At 38.3% G+C, this 19,009-nt stretch overlaps 1 protein-coding gene across 1 annotated transcript in view; it reads left to right on the top strand.

Annotated features, from left to right (window-relative positions):
• FRMPD4 (FERM and PDZ domain containing 4) overlaps positions 1–19,009 on the top strand; it is a 299,756-nt gene that overhangs the window by 227,454 nt on the left and 53,293 nt on the right. Inside the window, exons 3-4 of the mRNA XM_058828019.1 lie at positions 4,688–4,848; positions 6,922–7,024. Coding sequence (XP_058684002.1) covers positions 4,688–4,848; positions 6,922–7,024 — 264 coding nt within the window. The remainder of the gene's footprint in view (positions 1–4,687; positions 4,849–6,921; positions 7,025–19,009) is intronic.

Here is a 19,009-nt window from a genome sequence, read left to right as displayed (position 1 = left end):
GCTATGATGCAGCTGATCAGTGCTTCCCAGGGTGTTTTTCTTTCCTAATTTTCTTTCTCCTTTTCTCACTGTAGGCCTTTTTGTGGGTAAGTGTGCACATGAATTTTATGCCACCCTGCAACATCTCTGCTCTGCTCTGAGTGTTGGTGCATGCACACTCAGATGCCTTCTATCTCATTTCCCGTTACCTTCTCTTTTGACTAGTGCAGTTGCCACAGAGAGTTCAAGAGAGTAAGTGCTTATGATTGCACTTCTGCTGTGATTTTCCATAGCTGGTAGTTTATCTCTCAGAAGAGTCTGGTATATAAAATCCCTGCTCAAGAAATTCTCTAAGAATTACTCTCATTCATATGGCAGCAGTCTCACTGCTGTCAACATGAGTGCATCAGAAAAGATGGCCTTTTGTAAAGGACTAAGCAAGGACTTAAGCTCAGCTGATGAAAATGAAGGGAAATAAGCATCTCTCTTTGAAAAGGCAATCTAAGGACAGCTTGAGCTTGTGTACATGGAAAGAACAGTTCATATTTAAAATCTCGGGTTTTTCCTTGAGAAAAGTAAATCTTTAGGTATGATGTAAGAACTGTATCTAAATACATTTTTTTAGGGTGTTTGAAGCAAATAGCAAGTCTGTAGTGCTGCAGTTATTCTTCTAAGATCTTTCACAGCATAAAGGATATTCTGGGTAGGGTTCCCCTAAGTGGCTTTTTTGAGTCCAAACTTATTAGATTCTGGTTTAGAACACATAGCATAGTTATTCTGCAGAAGTCAATATTTTCCATAGCTGAGATGGAGATCAAATACCTCCAATTAATGCAAAATTCAAATTAGTCTTGAACTGTGGTACCTCAGCTGGCATCTCAATAATGAACTAACCACAGGAGGAAGCGGGTTTGTCAATGTTCCATCACAAAAAGCTTTGAGCATTCATCTCATCTCTTCTGGGATCATATTTATACATCTTGCTGCTCTCTTGAAATACACACCCAACGTACTGAATGGCACAAGAATATCCGATGTAGCAAGCTGTGGAAGTGTGAGCTGCAGAGTCTTTTTAGTTGATGTATTTCAAGGTGGATAACCTTAAAAATCAATAGTGTCTGCTGCACCACTCAGAATCATGATGGACTGCTCCTTGCTGATCCTCTTGCTTAGGCTTTGAATAACTGATGCTGTGCTGCTGCAGATCCTCAGCACCAACCAGCCAAGGCAAGCTCTGGAGCATCCAGTAGCCGGGCTGCTCTGTTAAACAAATCTCTGTCTGCTCTTAGAATTTTTTATGTGAACTGCAGCTGTTGGTTGGGGGCTCTGGGGGTTGTTTTGGGGCTTTTCCTGTTTAAAACAGGCTACACAAGTGCTAGAAGACAGAGTAAGTACAGTGACAGGAAAGTCATCTTTAAAGGCTCGAGCAGTATTTTCATATTGCCTGTAAATATGGCATTTTCTCTTTGGAGAGAGAAGGTACTTTCTGTTTGGGCTTGTAGTGCCCCAGTTACAAAAATGGAAACAGCTCTTAGGAAAAAGTTATTAAATAGATTATCTTAACTTTGTGGAAAGTTAGCTTTGTGGGGCTGTCATCTAAGAGAGGTGAAAAACGCAGAGTTTTGTCTCCTAGCAAAACAAAGTTTGCAAGTTGAAATAGATACTTTTTTAGATACCAGTGACACCTCAGAAATTGTCTCATTAGAAAGACAAAATACATGAATATCTAGAAGCACAAACCATAAACAGGAATTTATGGAGAGGAGCTGCCTGGGAGGTCTTGAAGATAGATTTCTTAAAGGGTTTGCATATAATTCTCTGGATTTTCTAAAAGTTCATTGGAAAAACAAAACAAAGTTATCTAAAATAAACTGACAAAAGCTGGAGGAACAGGAGGAGGAGGAGAAAGAGAATGAAGTATCAGATGTGATGCTCTAGCTAGTAAAAAACAAGTACTTTCTCTGCTGACCTCACCTTATGCATGTATTAAGAGAGCAGAGATATTCTCTTGCTCTCTTATTTTTGTAAGGAAGTAGCTTCTGCTGCCTCTGATCATATGCATAAAAAGACAGCATGTTACTCTTAGGCAGACTGAATCTAGTGATAGGGATAGAAAGCTTCTTTGAAGAAAAGCCCTAGAAAAATCCAGTAACAGAAATAGACTTCCACTGAGAGTTTACTGAGATTTTGCTGCTCTTCTGTGTATCAGTAATGAAGCAGACCAACGAGAGAAAGTAAATTCATGTCATGCCTAAGGTGTATGTGTTGGGCAAAGATCAGAGAAGTTTTTGCATGCCACTGATGCGGAAAACAGATCTCTGAATGATACCTTTCTCCTTACGGACTGACAGTTTGGAGTTCTTCAGGGAGTTGTATTTGCAGATGGAAGAGGGACAGGTAGTGAGAGCAACAATGCTGGTTGCATGGTACATCCCTTAACTCTCATGTTATAACATGGTATATGTAAAATTATCGAAGATATGTGGAAATTACTTGACTCTCATATTGTTAATTAATTATGATTCACCAACAGATAATACTGCCCAGTGCTGTAGGGGTATCTGCCTCTCTGATGTGCATTTCAGAGTTCTTAGGCTGGGCACCTGGTTGTGACCTTTCTCAGAGCCTGTGCTCTCTCTGCAGATGGGGTTGGGACTTGGTTCCCTCCATTTGTCTACTGCATTTATCTACCATGTGTTGGAGTCTGAGACAGAGTGTGTGCCCTTGTTTTTGATACTTAACTCTAAGATCCAGAAAAATGTTGAATTTCATACAATATGAAATTCATGAGCATGTTTTCATGGTGATACATGAAAACAACTGTTAAAGTTAGAAAAAGCTAAAAGTGTGAATGTGTAGATTAGAGAATTTCTTAAGTCACTAGGTGAAAAAGTTAGTTTAGAGTTTAAGTTAGTTTAGAAAGCAGAAGACAGGATGGAGGATTTAAACTGTTGTTTCTTTTCCTTCTTTCTTTTTCATGTTCTTCTTCTAGAGGTTTTTGGGTAATAGTAGGTGATTGGACAGAAAATGCTGCAGTGCAGCACACAGGTATTGGGTCATTGGGTCATTAAGAAAAATAATATACATGTCTATTGTTAATTGAATAAGAATGAGTATAAAGGAACTGCATGGTTCAGGGTCATTTTGGGTTTTCAAAGCCAAAGTGAGACACAAAGTGAGCCAGAAGGTCATTCTGTACCATCAGAGCAAAATGAGCCAGATTGCGGTGAATTGAGCTTGTGCAGATAGTCTGGAGAGACCTGCCAAGTGTTTTGATAACATCCTAATAAACACGAGAAACAAGTTTCTAACGAGCTTGGGAGTTTTCCTCAAACCCAGAGAACTGTGATAAGTGGGACTCCCCACAAGGGAGGATCCCAAAGGAGCTCAGCCCAAAGGGGACTGAGAAATCCAGGAGTGGAAAAAAAGTACAGAGGAAGTGCAGCAAAATCAAGAAAGAGAAAAAAAGAAACAAAAAATATTTTTTTTGAAAAGTTACACCATGAGCTACAGTCAGTTCAGCGCTTGCAGACTTACAGTCTCTTGAAAGTAAAAAAAGACTTAACTCTTGGTCAGGCAACTTAGAACAAATATTATCTGAGGTCTGTCAGGACTGCAATAAGTTGATACCATGAGCTGAAATCTGTCAGTACTGTGCTGACCAGATATTGCTTGTTGCTTTCAGTGGTAGTTTGGTTTCCTGAAGCACATGAGTTCACCATGAGTTCAGCAGTGGATGGTGTTTGGGGTTAGACACTGGAGTGGTCTGTTTGTCTGTCTGATTGGCACTGGGAATTGGTAGCTGTGAGTCAGTGGGGAATCCAAGCATTGGGTGGAAAATGCAAAGTATTTTGCATCCAGTTTTGGTTCTTACTGTGTACAGGATCAGCCACGTTTCAGTGGTTATTAACATTAATTTAGAATCTTTATGCTTTTAAACTGTTTTCTCTCTCATGGATATGTGATGTTGGATAGCTTTCATCCTTTCTATTTTCTGCTTGAAAACTCAAGATCTTTCCCTCCAGCCATGAGAATTTTTTCTTCTAGATACAATAAATAGAGTTTGTCATAACAATGTAGAAGAAAGTCAAGTATTTTAGTAATTCCACATAAATACATTTTTTTTATATCTTTTTTGTTTGTTTGTGCCCTGGAACATTTTGAAGTGATTTCAGATAGTTTATACGTGTAGCAAATACAGAGCTGTTATGGGTGCCTTAGGAAGGGAGAGGATTCAGCTCAGAAAGCTGCTTAACATGTTAGATCCCCAAATTAAAATGTGTGTCTTCTTTTTAAAAAGGCTAACAGACTCTAACTGTTGTGTTTTATGTTATGAGTAGGTCCCTACTATTATTATTCCCTTCCAAAAGTTGAAGGATGAAAAATTGAACCACAGATGACAAAGGCTTTATTGTCGGGTTATTTTTCTTTCATGTTTCAGATATGATTAAATGTGTGCTGTAAAAAAGAGGCCTCTTTAAAGCCTGATAATATCGATTACTATTAAAGACCTGCCAGCAGCATTATTAGTTAATGCATAAGAACATCCAATAGAAAATTACTAAGTTGATGTTTTAGTTCCTCTAGTGAGAACGTTTCAGATACTCATCTCATATCGTTGCACAAATTGTTTGGCTCAAGTAGATACCACAAAATCATGTTTTAATGATTTTTTTCCTTTTTCCATCTTTTATTTTTTTTTTCACAGTCACATGACACAATCAGCCACATTTGAAGACCCTCGAATAGAGAGCTGCCAAATAACCCCTCCAGCCCCTCGGAAAGTGGAAATGAGGAGGGATCCTGTGCTAGGATTTGGGTTTGTGGCTGGTAGTGAAAAGCCAGTTGTTGTACGCTCAGTAACACCAGGTATGTTCTTCTCACCTGACCCCAGAAGAAAACTTTGATTTAGCCTACTAAGATGAAATACAGCTACAAGGTTGAGAACTGTTGAAATATTCAGGCAGGAAAAGTAATCACAAATACTAGATATGATTTTAAGCCTTGTCTTACCCAGTGGTTTCCTTCCTCCCACTCATTTTTGAACATTACATAAATGTGTTGGCAAAAGGCCAGTTTGGAATTATTGCTCTGAGACATTACTATTGTTTGCCTGAAAAAAGTTAACCCGTTTCATTCAAGGAAAGAAGGTCTTCTCCCTGGTATCTTTATATTGGTTTGCTGTCACCTTCATTACCATTGAATCAGCGTTTTCAAGAGGTATGTTGCGTTCTGAGATTAAAACTTGCATATTTTTCATTCTTACCATCACCTTCCCAAGGAAAGCTAGGTTTGTAAAAGCAATATATCTTTCTGGAAAAGAGAATGCTATTGCTGGCTTTTTTTTCTTTAATGAATGCATCTGGATAACTATATAGTTAAAAGCCAGGTCAAAAGATATCCCTAAACATCTTTCCTGCCTTGAAAATTAGTGAGGTCTGTGATCATTTTGAAGTCCTGAGAGACCAGACCTGGGATAATCCATCTCCCAGATAGCAGGCTCCTGCTCTCTATGCTTAAAAGTTCAGTTGTTATGTAAAATTGCAGCCAAGGGCAGGGATTTGACTTTGCTCTTGTTCGGTATGTTCAGAACCCCCACAGAGAGCAGAGGAGAGGCAAAATTGATTTTGTGAAGTTCTGATGTCATTTACCCACATGTGTGCATTGATTACATTTGTATTGCTTTCACATGAAGTGAGCAGCGTAACTAATATTTGAACCAAATCCAGACAGCTCATTTCTCTCAACTTGGCTTTATTAATTTAGTTTTATGTTAAAATTTTGAGAATGTGTTTACTATGTTCTGTTCCAAGTGAATAGGAGGAAATATGAGCTCAGGACAACATTCTCCTACATGGATTTGTATCCATTTATGAGGGATATGGAAGTGGAGTAAAATTTTCAAAGCAAATAGAGGAAAGGATCAACATCAGCTTAGTTGTTGAATTAATTGGTTTTGATGCTGAAACATTTTCTTTTAAGACTTTATCTTCATAGTGGTAATATTATTCAGTTTTTTATGTATCATCATTGCAGTGTGTAAATGCAAAGACTAGAGAGGATATATCTTTACACTAGGAAATCTGATGTCACATCATCTTCTGGGCATCTAATTGTGCTGAGAAAGTAAAATACAATGCACTCAATGTGCATTTCAGCAATGCCAGAATCCAAACCACATGGGCATATACATGACTGATTGTCTATTCAGACTAATGCTAAATATTCATTTCTAACTGAAAGTGGCAATGCTTTTGGATGCACCCGTGTTCATTGAGTGGTAGGAATCCAGCAGAAAAGAGATTCAAGCAGCTGGAGGTGTAAAAACTTACTGTCTCCAATTGAAGAAAACAGGTTTGTTTTGCCTAGAAAAGAAAAGTCATAGGAGACACTGGGAATGACATTCAAATATGTAAGTGATGTTTCACTGGAAAAGAATAAGATGTTTCTTTGCCTGGGACAGGAAACCATATGCTGCAACCAGGAAAATCTGGTATACTTACCATGGAAAAAGACCTCCTGATCTTAACAGTAGGTAAACAGGATCATTTGTTCACAGGAAAAGAAATCCTCCTCAGAGTGGTCTTACAAAATATCAGACAAACACTGATCAAGGTGATTAAAATATGGTTGATTGCACCTTAAAGTGTACATTAGTCCACAGCTTATGGGTCCTTTTGGCCCTTCAGAAAACTGAACCCCTGGTTTAGCTGGTTAGATACAGGTTTAGAACTTGAGCAACTTCAGTAGAAGCTCCTGAACCACTAGCTTGCAAGATTTTCCTGGTGAGGGAGTACTGGTAATGTCAGAAATAGTGTTAGTGTAAAAATGTCATTAGTTGAAGAAAAAACACACTTGCAGTATGTGAACAACAGCGTGTCTGTGAGTTTACAATGGTCTGCTAACCTGTGCTCTTTTTTTTTTCTCTTCATTTGTCTGCAGGCGGCCCCTCTGAAGGAAAGCTAATACCAGGGGATCAGATCATAATGATTAATGATGAGCCAGTCAGCACTGCTCCAAGGGAGAGAGTCATCGACCTTGTCAGGTACTTGATGTCCTGTCACTTAAACTACGAACCCAGTGACTTATTGCCTTGTGCAGTCGTTCAGTAGCACAGCAAGTCTTGCTTTCCATGGCTGAGACAAGAGAAAATAATGTTGCTTTAGTTATAATGAAGAATGATGAATTATTTTAGTATTGAAATGAAGTGTCCTCTTAAAATATCATCTGGGTAGCTGAAAAAGTATAAAAACATCCAGAAGTAGCTCCAAAGTACTTGGGTATCAAAAGAGGAATAGTATTCTCCTGGTATTTATTTTTGGTATGGATTGTTGAAAAGATGATTCCTGGAGCATGGAAGTTCCACTCACTGTTGCATTGCGGTTCATTTTTCACATGAGGAAAGTTAAGTTTGTCTTATGTGAAGAATAAAGAAAACTTGGTAGGGTGGTTTTTGAGAATGAATGAATGCATGTAAATACGTAGAGAAGCTCAAAAAGTGTTTAGGTGGAATGCAGGTAGGTGAGTTTGTGTGAAAGAGGCAGGCAGGAAAGAGAAGAAGGAAGAAAACTAGACAAAAAAGGTGTCTGGGATAGTACAGGAAAGAAATGTCAGTATTTATAACATAAATGTAGATTGTAAATGGGATGTAGAAGGAAAGGAATAACAGTGACTGACAAATACTAAGGATGTAGAAAAAGATGTATTGCAATTCATTTAATAAGCTTTGCTTTTGGAGTAACAAGAAATGTTACATATGCATTGCACAGAAAAATGGCAAGTAACTAAATAAATAAACTTAAAAATTAGTCATTTAAATTCCAGTAGCTTCATTGCTGTACACCAGATTTGTTTCTGTATTCTCCTTACCATCAGTGTAAACTCTGAATCGGTGAGTCTTACTGATTCCTGAGAGATGCTCAGGTTTTAATTGTCCAGGTACTTCTCCTCAAAACTTACAGGTATCAGTGTTTTCAGTGTTACCCATGTAATTTTGAAAAGTCACTTTTGTTTACAAAAATTTGGGCAGGAAGTGCCACAGCAGTTTCCTCCTGCAAACGGGTGTTCATTTGCTGGGGGTTAGAAGAAAACTTCCAAAGATGATGCAGAAATGGTATGAAAACACCAGCAATGCTGATGGCCTTCATCTGTGTTAGGTGGGATTAAACAAAATAATTTTTCAGACTTTTTTCAAAAGAAGTGTTAACCTGCAAGTCAACTAATAAACAAAACTTGCTAAGAGCTTCTTGTGATGAGCAGACTCCATAAACTGTCTTGCTTCTAATAAAGTTCTGTGTTGTGCTCTGTGTTGACCACTGGTATAAGCCTCAAAAATTGGTCTTATGCTCATTTTTTATGTCTTTGCTTCTCAATAAAGCAATAATATTGTCTTCTTCATTCTTTCCCTGATTCTTTGACATTAAGCAAAGTTAGGTTCTCTATCTCGTTTTCTGCTTCTAGCAATATGTAGTAATAACAGCAAGGAAAATAGACTGATTAGACCTGAGACAGACTGAATTTATTTTATAGTTAATGCTCTGTCTGCCTTCAAATGAGAAACTCAATAAGAATGTCACCCTTCCCAATTACATTGACTACATAGGTAGTGTCAAATTAAGTGCTGTTTCGTTTCAGGGAAAGATTTAGGTGATGCTTTTCTTACACTGTAATTCTACCTCTGCTCTCAAAATCTGTCTGCTGTTGGGATTTTGACAGAGACTCATTCTTTGATGAAATTTGGAGTGAAATATATTGGGGTTGTATGTTACAGCATTTGAAAGTAAGAGCTTTCTTTTCATGCCAGTGGGGATGCCTGGAATGATTAGACACTGTCAATTGCAGTCCTGACACCACAGCAGAAGCAATTCTTTACATCAATGAAACAGTGAACCTCTTCTGTATAATTGAAGATTTTCATATTAGATACATCTGCAACTTTTGAATGTATCTTCATTTTTCAGTGTGTGAGGGAGACATTTTGAAATCTTGTTTTCCTGCAGGTATCAGCATCTCAGTGGTCAGCAGTAAGGGTGTTTTAAATGCATAGGTTATACAGTGGGCATAATCACAAAATCATGGAAGAACTGAGAGGAGATTTCTGGAGGTCATCCACTCTAACCTCTTGCTCTAGTCCAAGTGTCAAAGTTAGATGTGGCTGCTCAGCACTTGCCAAATCAAGTCTTTAATATCTCCAAATATGGTGATTTCATAACCACACTGGGTAAGTGTTTCAGTTCTTAACCAGCAGCCTTTCAGAAAGACATGAGCCAACTTCTTTATCAGCCTTAGATGCATCCCATCTAGGCCTGTGGACTTGTGAATGTCACTCTTACCTAAGCAACTCCTAATTCAGCCTTTGTCTGCCTCTGTTCCCTAAATTCTGTCACTGAGCTCAGGGACCAGGGTGGCAGACCTTGCCACTAAAAGCCAAAGCCAAGAAAGCATCGAGCATCTGAGCTTGTTCGATATCCTTCATCGGGTTACCCACTCCATTTAGCAGTAAATTTGTATTTCCCGTGGCTTTCACTGCTATTGTAGTTGTAGAGACCCTTCTTGTTATTCTTCATCCATCCTGGATAAGTTTCAATGCAAACTGAGCTTTGCAAAGCCCATATCTGCCTGGCCAGGTACAGCTTCTCTGTTTCTCCTGGGTAACCTTCTCCATTTCCATCTCTGATCTCTTTCCATTTTGCACTGGGTCTTGTTCAGGCTTTCCCTGTGGAGAAAGCCCTGTGGTGTCCTGGTTTGCCTGCCTGCTTCCCTGCGGACTGGAATAGACCATCCTGGCACCTGGAGGAGGCTCTTTGTGAAGATCACCCAGCTCACCTGGGCTCTGGCCTTTCAGAGCTGTGTCCCAAAAAACCCTGCTTGCCAGTGCCCTGAACAAGCTGCAGAGTGGGTTCTTCTTCCTCTTTTTCTTAATCTGGAAGGATCTTAATCTGTTCTATCTTGTGGTCACTGCAGCACATTAATGAGAAATTGATATCCCAACACTATTTTTTTCTGTGATTACATGGTCTCTTGCTGATTAGGTATAACAAGGTATATTTTTCATTGATGTAAAATTCAGTGGCTATTTTTATGCAGCTTTCCCTCAAAGCTTTTTGTAAAGTCAACAAATAATTTGTCATTATAATTGCAGAGAGTGAGGAAAAAATTAATCTACTTTCAAAATACTGATATAAAGATCATGTCAAATAGAAAAAAACCAAATCACTTAAGAAAAGAAAAAGGCAGATTTCACAACCAGGTGAGCACCAAACTTCACCAGGAATAGTAAAGCCCAAAACTTCCAAGCAAAATATAAATAAATGTTAGATGTTAAGTCGATGTTGAATATTAAACCGAGTTTTTAATGAAACACAGTATTTCATTGTTTTCCAAGAAAACATTGTCAGAACATTAACTTATTAAAATAGTTATGCGTTTGAAGGAAAAGAAAATGGAAAAGGCAATTTCTGCTTTTAAAAAAAAAAGTCTATTAATTTAAAAAAAAACTTAAAAATGTCCACCAAAAAGGGCAACTAAAAAATGTCAATTAAATATTTTTCTGTTAGGAAAAAGCATGTCACTCATCAATAAATTAGCTTTATTCCTTAATTTCCCACAAAATCAATCAGAGTAATTTTCTTTAGATAATTTTTTTTTCTTATGCCCTTTTCCTATCAGCTCCAAATTCACTGTCTAACTGTTACTCTTACAGGAATTGAAATAGATAAACTGGTCTTTCAAGAAAGTCCATTTTGTACAATGGTTTTGCTGCAGGAAAATGCAAGAAGTTAAATGCAATGCATAACAGAGAAATTTTCCCATTGCCTTTTTATTGCATTGTAATATTTTAATTATGTGTGGGCTTTTTAAACATTCATTACTGAAAATAATCTTCCTTGGTAGAAAACTGTTATACCCACTTCTGCTGACTCCTGGGGGTACTGAGCAGGAACCTGGTGAGAGATTTTGATTTGTTTTTTAAGAACTGAGGGACACTCTTGTATCCTAGGAAGTCTCAGGTCTGGAGATTATCAGGCATGTTCATTATAAATATCCGCTGTAGGTCGTTCTGATCCATTGAATTCTTTTGGCTCTGCTTTACTGGCAACATTTAATTAGTGTTCAAGTTGTCCTTTGAAAGCCAGAGTTGCAGAAATATGAATCCAGTATGGTTTGCAGACAAAATCCATTTGGACTCATTATTTCTGGGTGCTGTTCAATGGTTTTTGCACCATATTATGTTCTCTTGAGCTATTTCCAGCACAAACTCAGAAGTCATGTTTATGGTTTCCCTTACAAAGAGAGGTCAGTTTTATGAATGTCACTTGTGGCTGTGGTCAAGATGAATTCCATTCAAGACAGACAGTTACAGAACTTCAAAAAAGAGGAAGAAACAAGATCACTTTTCTAAATGTAAGCTTCAAGTTGAGGCAAGTAGCAAGTGAACAGAATACAAAGGATGTATCTGAAGTGCAGTCAAATCAGAATTTATCAGGAGCTATTTATGCTGGTTTTATTTTGCTCCTGATACAGATTCTGTGAGTTAAAGCTTTTCACACATACTTAACAGTAAGTACTTTGAGACAACATTAAAGTCATGGTGCAATGAAGCAATTTTTTCCTTATATGAAGGTGAGCAACAATGCAACACTGACCTATTAGAAGGTATGGTATCAATTAATTGATTGCTTGGAGGTGCATATATCTATTTGCCTTATTAGCTGTTTATAGGCAATTCCTATAACGTGAATGACTTGTTTATCTTAGAGTGCACCAAGTAGGTATTAGTCTACAAGGATCTGAACTCATGTAAACTGTCTCTTTATTTAGCAAGGTATTTTACTAAAATTTTAAGTGAAACACAAGTGTACTGCTTACTCCATAAACCAAACAGTGAGTATAGCATGGTAGTGGTAATTTGTTCACACTTTAATTGAAATAGTTATCCAAGCAGCCATCCAGGAGAAACTGGCGCCTGAAGAGGGTGATCCATCTGAGATACTTGTTTTGGAAAAAAGACCCCGTTGCAGAAAGCTTTATTATATATTGACTAAAGAAGAAGAAAAGAAAATAATTTTAGCATAGAAGCCTGACTTCTAGGTTGCTAAATTAGGCTACAATGGTCCATTCCTTGAAACTCTAACAGCAGTAAATCAGTATTTGATATCCTGTGGAATTCCACTAAAAGATTTAAATTGCAAAGGGAGAAATTAAAAAGGTAAAATTCATTAAGGGCTTTTATTTTTTGGCTCTATTTTGTATTTAAGAGAAATTACTCAAAAACCTCTCTGAAATAACTATTTCTTTGGTGAGTTAATGTCACAGCAAGTTTTTATCAAGAGGATCTAGAGGATTCTTTCAATTCCTCAGTAGAATTTATGGTTTAATTGTGTATTGCCATAAGACTGGAGTGAAGGAACCTTCCAGGATTTTAGGCTGCATGTTGCATTTAAGTGCTAACATGAATTTAATCAATGCTGACCATCCTTACCAACATTGTGAAATGGATGAGGATTCTGTCGCTCCCATTTGACTCTGTGTATGTCAGGGAACCACTTTTCCTACTCTGTATCCCCAGAGCTAAATGCAAGTGTAAAGGGGAGCTCAGTGACAGTGCCTGTCATCATCTTCGTCTCACAGCAGCTGAAAATGCCGCTTTTCAAATGTTTCTGGATCTGGTTTAGACAGTTTCTTACACTGGATAAAGTAATTTTGGTGGACTTACTATTAAAGATATTGTTTCTTCATCATCTTCATAGAGAAAAAAATAGCATATTAAAGCTATTATCTATGATACTGCTTAGCAACCATGAACCTTGAAAACTGCTTTTTCTGAATAACCAGTCATGCAGATATTTTAATTTGAAGGTACTCCATTATACTCCCAGTTCAATATATAAATCTGGAGGCTGTACCCACTTTGTGTCAGGCCCTGATTGATGAATTGCTAGTGTTCTAGGTTTTAAACACATAATGGTGAACAAAGGGACAAAATGTTGGACCAAGTGATCTGTAAGAATTTTACAAGTGCCATCAATGGAGATAAGCTTTCTGCCAGGGTGTTTAATTAACTGCATGTGACCAGCTAGCCCATGCAAGGAGCTCAGAGTCAGGATATTAGAAGTCAGTTCCTCTCTGTCTTGAGGGGTGTTGTTAGATATGTATCTTCTACATTTTGAGGTGTTTCTGCAACATAATACAGAGATAACGGCATCATACTTCATTTAGCTCTGAATCTGTGAGAATCTGAATCTGTAATTTTATATTACCGCATTTATCTTCTCTTCTTGGGTGTTGTGCTGCTTTTTCTTCTTGAGCTAATATATTGAAGGCTAGTTCAGGTTTCCCCAGATTTTAATTACTAATCTGCAGTAAGATTTTAGAAATGCCCGACCACCTTTTCAAATGCCTGTAAGAGCTGAAAGCTGTATAGAGATATTACTTGTTATTGTTAAAATCAATACTAACTGTGGATATTGTTCTCTTTAAATCCATTTTATCTCTGAAAGCATGCAGTGTCATATCCTTGCTTATTCCTCGCAGATAGCTGACTGACATGGTTTAGAAAAGTTTGGCCTTCATAATTCAGATGTTCTGAATGCTGAGATCTTAATTTATTTTGTAAACTTAATTTTCTTTTTGTGTTAACCATACTGAATGGCCCCCAGAGTTAGCAAGTGTAGGCCCTTTTCTGAAATTTCAAGGCTTGATGTGTCATCTGTTTGAAATGTTGTGGCATCATCCCACTCTGTTCTCCAGAAAAAGGAGTCGGCCGTGATGAATTTCAGGTCAGCTGTTCCTTAACAAGTTGTTTTATGGAATGCAAGGGTATGAATGGAGATGTGGAACAGCTGTGCCCAAAACACAAGTAACTGTACTGATTGGTTCTTCAGATGTGAACCAGCAAATGTTGCTCTCATTAGCTTGTTCTGACAAGCTTATTGATTCTCATCCAACTGAACAAAAGTGTTGCCTTGTCCAAATGGAAGATTTGCTTTAAAGCCAGCTGCACTGATGTGAATGTTTCAGAGTAGCTGTTCCCATGTAAAGTCATTCAGATGAACACCCAGCTTTGAGCTTATTATGAATTAATGCTTCCATGTGATGAATTACCTTTATATTGCATTCTCTGCAGTAGATTTTTATCCTGCTTTGTGCTGTTTATGCAAGTCCCACACATCAAAGGATTACATCTGATTGGAATATGTAGCAAGAGATACCTAAAAACTTATGTCCTGCATTCAGAGTAGGGAGGGTTAGAGAATAGGTGTCAGACTACTGAAACTGCATTATTTCTCTTTCCCAACTGCATTTTATGTCTCTTTTGAAATGACATTTCCAAGTCCTCAAAGACAATGTTGGGCAATCCAGCCCTTTACACTGTGCTGTTTGTAGTTGAATGTCCTGTGGATGCCTTGAAGACATTACAACAGGACAGCTACACTTACACAGGTGTATTCACTCTGAAATTTAATCAGCAGAAAGCAGAAGCCAGGGAGAAACACAAGCCAGAGACAGTTTCAGGAGCTGTTTGGGAAACACCAGTCTGTGCAGAACAGTTTCTGGGACTGGGTGTCGTGGTTTTGAACCAGTAATTAACAAAAAGGGGAAAAAAAGAATTATTTATTTCTTGCTGTGAGATATGGATTAAAATAAGAGCAAACCAGGCATAAAACTTAAAAGGAATAAAGAAAGTTTATTGACAAACTACAAGAATAAGAACACCAGAATAAACTTTTAGAAAAACCTTTTCATTTCTCACTGCTCACCATTCTTTTGTTCACATGACAACAGAGACAAAAACTTTATAATTTTGATGGTTTAAACAATCTCAATTCTTTCTACAGTCTTTTCCTCAGTTTCTGTAGAGAAACAGAAGTTCCTTTCTGTTAATTTATGGAATTTTTCACAAGAAAACTATTTTTTGTTATAGTTTCTTGTTTTTCTGATATCAGCTGCTCAGAGCTGCTGTTATCAAAGCTCACTCCTCCTATTCCACATCACTCTGAAATGTGTTATAGGTCATTAGTTTGGGGATAGCATTTTAAGGATAAGTTATTCAAAGGCAAAAAGTATTCTTCGTCTGTTTTTGTGAGCTTCACTAGAAAACAGTTTTCTCATTGCCTCTCAAGGCTTCAAATCTCTCAGCACTTCACTATACCATAATTACTCTACTTTTTCTCAAATTTACACTTTGAACACTCTATTCCTCCCCATACTCTATTATGAATTAAAGGAGTTCTTTTCAGGACTTCATTGTCCATCCTCATAGTTTTAACAGAAAGATATTTCAGCTTAATTAAAGCATCTTCTTAATTCTCTACCTTTCTTGAAGTCTCTTTTCTTTCTTGCCACTAGTAGTTTATAAAGTCTCTTTTCATGTTGATCACTCTCCTCTTTCTGGACAAAAAGATTAATCCGCAAGTCTTATCTGGATAAGAAAAAGTTAAAATCTTGCCCAAGCTTTTGTAGATGGTTCGGTGATCTCTGCTGAACAGGAGCTGGAGCCGTCTGCGATGGAAAGTTCCTCATAGCTGCTTTAGAGCGTGGTCTCCGTCTCTGCTTGCAGCAGGCCCAGAGCTCCTCTCCTTCTTCACTTGGCAGTGTTCTAGTGAATGTAGTTACAGCAAAACCTGCAGCCGAGCCAGAGATCGGGCCGGGCCCGGCCCAGCCCAACCTGGCCCGGGGCAAGCCCCCGCAAGCCCCATCTCCCGGCCGGGAGACACGGCGGGCCCGGCCCGGCCCCTGCCCGGCCACACGTGGCTGGGCAGAGCGAGAAGCTGAAGCTCTGCTCACCTTTCACAGCCAGAAAACAAAGAGCACTACAGACTTCTGGTTGTACACTTTAAGGTGGAGTTCACAAGTTGATTCTACTTTTCAATGGCTAAAACTGCTGTCAATTCTCAGCAATGACCGATAATTGGTCAGGAGAAAAGACTCCCAGGAGTCCCCAGCAACTTTAACTTTCTTAAAGGTAAAGTAACCCCATGACACTGGGAAAGCAGTATAGGCTGACAGGAAAGGACTGTGCCATGCACCTGGGGCTGCCAGCATGGAGAGGCTGTGAAGTAGAAAGATGACAGAGATGCCTTCACCACTGCATGCACAGAACTCTCCTTCCAGAAGCATCTGTATGCCCTCACTGGGAATTTTACAATTCCCTTATCCTGCCAGTCAGTTGCTGACTTACTCAGCACCTACACATCAGCTAGTGAAGCTATTGCAATGGCTGGCATAGCCATTTCTGAGAAGACGTGGTGGTTGTGGGCCTGTGATGCTTTGGGAAGGCCTTCACAATGTGGCTTTTCCCAGTGGTGGCATCAGCATTCCCTTTTATCCTGAGCCAGTGCTGGCCAGATGAATCACAGAAATTAACTGTTGTTTATCTGCTGCCTAAATAGCTTCAGGATGACAGAGAAGTAGTTCTTTAAAATACTGAAATGTAGCTTGCACTGTCACTAAAGCAGCTTGTAGTTGCTCTGAATTATACCAAAATGCTGTATTTTGATAGAAAGATGGCAAAGGTGATGTCAAGAGCTGAGAGGCAAACATGATATTTTTATGGTTTTGTAAGTTGACCCTTGGAGACTTCTGTCAGCTATAGGTACCTTGTATGAGGGAAAGGCATTTAAATTGCCTCCTTTTAAGGAATGCTGTTTTGAAGGTGGCAGTTTTACATGCACCAGTGTTCATAAGAGGTAAAAGGTAATTTAAACTGTTGAGAGAGAAGGGTGAAAAGACTGCAACCAATTTGCAGTGTCTAGTATATTTCCATTCATTTGAAGTATCTTTAGTTTTCGGGTTTTTTTCCCCTGTCAAGGTGGAAGCAGCACTCTCTGGGGTGGGAAGGACATAAGGAGGGTGACTGTAAATGAGTAAAACCCTACTCAGAGAAAAATGTCATGGAGAGGTCTTGGTACTCCATGGTCCATTGCTATAACAGTGTAATTTTAATGAACTGCATAATGGGAAGCTGACTCAGGAGTCCCTGAAGATGACAAGATCTTTCTCTAGCTCTGTGGCATGCTGATGCTGTGTCTCCCTGATTCTCAGAGTTACTTTTTACTTTCACAATTCTATTTACTGTCCAGATGACATTTAGTCTATAAAGTAAAATAAAATGAAGAATGGCGCTTCCTGAAGCTGTGTGTGTCCATAAGGTGGCTGTCCCTCAGAACATTAGGGTCCACTTTCAGTGGCTACCTCTACACTTCCATTTCATATTCCTGCTCACATGGCAATGTTGCCTTTCAATCAGTCAAAAACATGTTAGAGATGTCAGTGCTTGAAACCTGAAACCTGGAGTTTGTCTAAGGAGTTGGAAAAGCCCAAAAAATAGTAGAAATGAGAGAGTACCTAAGTGAATATTTAATAGTTAAATGAGATTGGAAGAGGCAAAGAGACTAAAATAGGCTTGATGTTGTGCCAGGGGAGGTTGAAATTCAAGATAAGAATAAAGTTCCTCACCCAAAGAGTCACTGGGCACAGGAACAGGCTCCCCAGGGAAGTGGCCAGAGCACTGACCCTGACAGAGTTCAATAAACGTTTGGACAACATTTTCAGGCATTCTTGGGGTGGTCCTGTGCAGGGCCAGGAGTTGGACTTCAGTGGTCCTTGTGGATCACTTCCAACTCAGGCAATTCTATGTTTTTATGATTCTCTGAATCCTGGTGTGATAAAACTGTGACTTCTTTTTGATTGAGAGATGTCTAGATCTAATTGTTTTGTAAAATAATTGGATCTGGCTCTCAGTGCAATTGACTGATTTTTTTTTCTGACTTTTTTGTGTGTGTTTGCAAGGCCTAATTTTTGGGGTTTTTTTAAAGCTTTTTAAAAAGATCTGATCAAAAGGTTTAAGACTGTCACTAGCAAGTCCTTTCTCTGTTTCCCTCCAATAAGAATAATTTTTTTGATTCACAGTGTCTCTTAGCAGTTGATAGATTAATGTAGTTGGAATAGAAATATTGTGGGGACTTCTGTGTTGCTTAATGGACTAGAAAACTTTGAACATAGGATTGTATCATATTTTTAATTTAGCAGTAGTGCAGCCAACAAGGACTCCCCAAACTGCCAAGAGATTGGGTATCTACTTCTAATTCACCCAGATATGCCCACTAGAAGAAGGTTAGTTAAAAGGGGAACAGTTTTACATATTCTGACTCATTAGTCCCCAAAATGATATTGTGATATTCTTCAGTTAAATATTACCACTGATTGGGATGATTTTGGGTCACAGTGGAACGTCAGAGGAGAAAAACAGTTTCTCATTAATCTGGGACAAAAACTATTAGAAACTAGTAGAAAATAAAAATAACTAAAAATAAATTCATTTTAAAAACATTGAGTGCTTCAAAAGGCAGCTTAATGTGGTAGACTTCTCTATCTGGGATTTATTAGTCAGCTTTTCCTTGATTTCTAATGTGACAATTGATCATCTGTAATTTATTACAGGCAACAAATGACAAGTAGTGTAAGAGAAGTATTTTAGCTACTGCTTTAGCTTTTTACAGCTTTTTTTCCCATAGACATAATTTTCTGTTTGACTTTTTGCTTGACTTTTAACAACCAAGTCTTCACAAACCTGAAAGCAGCAACAGGAAGAGGGGAAAGACAAATGGTGAATTTCAAAGCAGGTGACTTCCAAATGATGTTGGTCTTAGTTTTGCTTTGGCTTTGTTTGAGAAACAAAGAAGCTGGTTCTGAGAAACCAAGAAATTAGAATATCAAACTGGAGCCTGCAAATACCAAAGGAGAGACTGCAGAGATAAAACCAGATTGCCATCAGCCTACGTTTCCCCAAGGCATATTTCTTACATATTATGTGCAGAAATGTTAATTGTTCTTTTAGCTCCTGTTCCTCCTCATGCAGACTAAAACTTCATATATTTTACTTACTGCACAAGGGAAAATCCCTGCAGTCCACTGTCTATATTGTTAAATAAAGTAATTCAGTTTGATTGCAGGTTTAGTTATAACCACATTTGTTCAGCTTATGAATCAAACAAGACTCCAGGAGAGGCAAAGGTCTTGTCATCTTGTA

The sequence above is a fragment of the Poecile atricapillus genome, chromosome 1, assembly GCF_030490865.1.
Source record: "Poecile atricapillus isolate bPoeAtr1 chromosome 1, bPoeAtr1.hap1, whole genome shotgun sequence".
NCBI lineage: Eukaryota > Metazoa > Chordata > Aves > Passeriformes > Paridae > Poecile > Poecile atricapillus.
The sequence above is the reverse complement of the archived record's forward strand: the minus strand, read 5'-3'. Positions and strand labels throughout refer to the sequence as shown.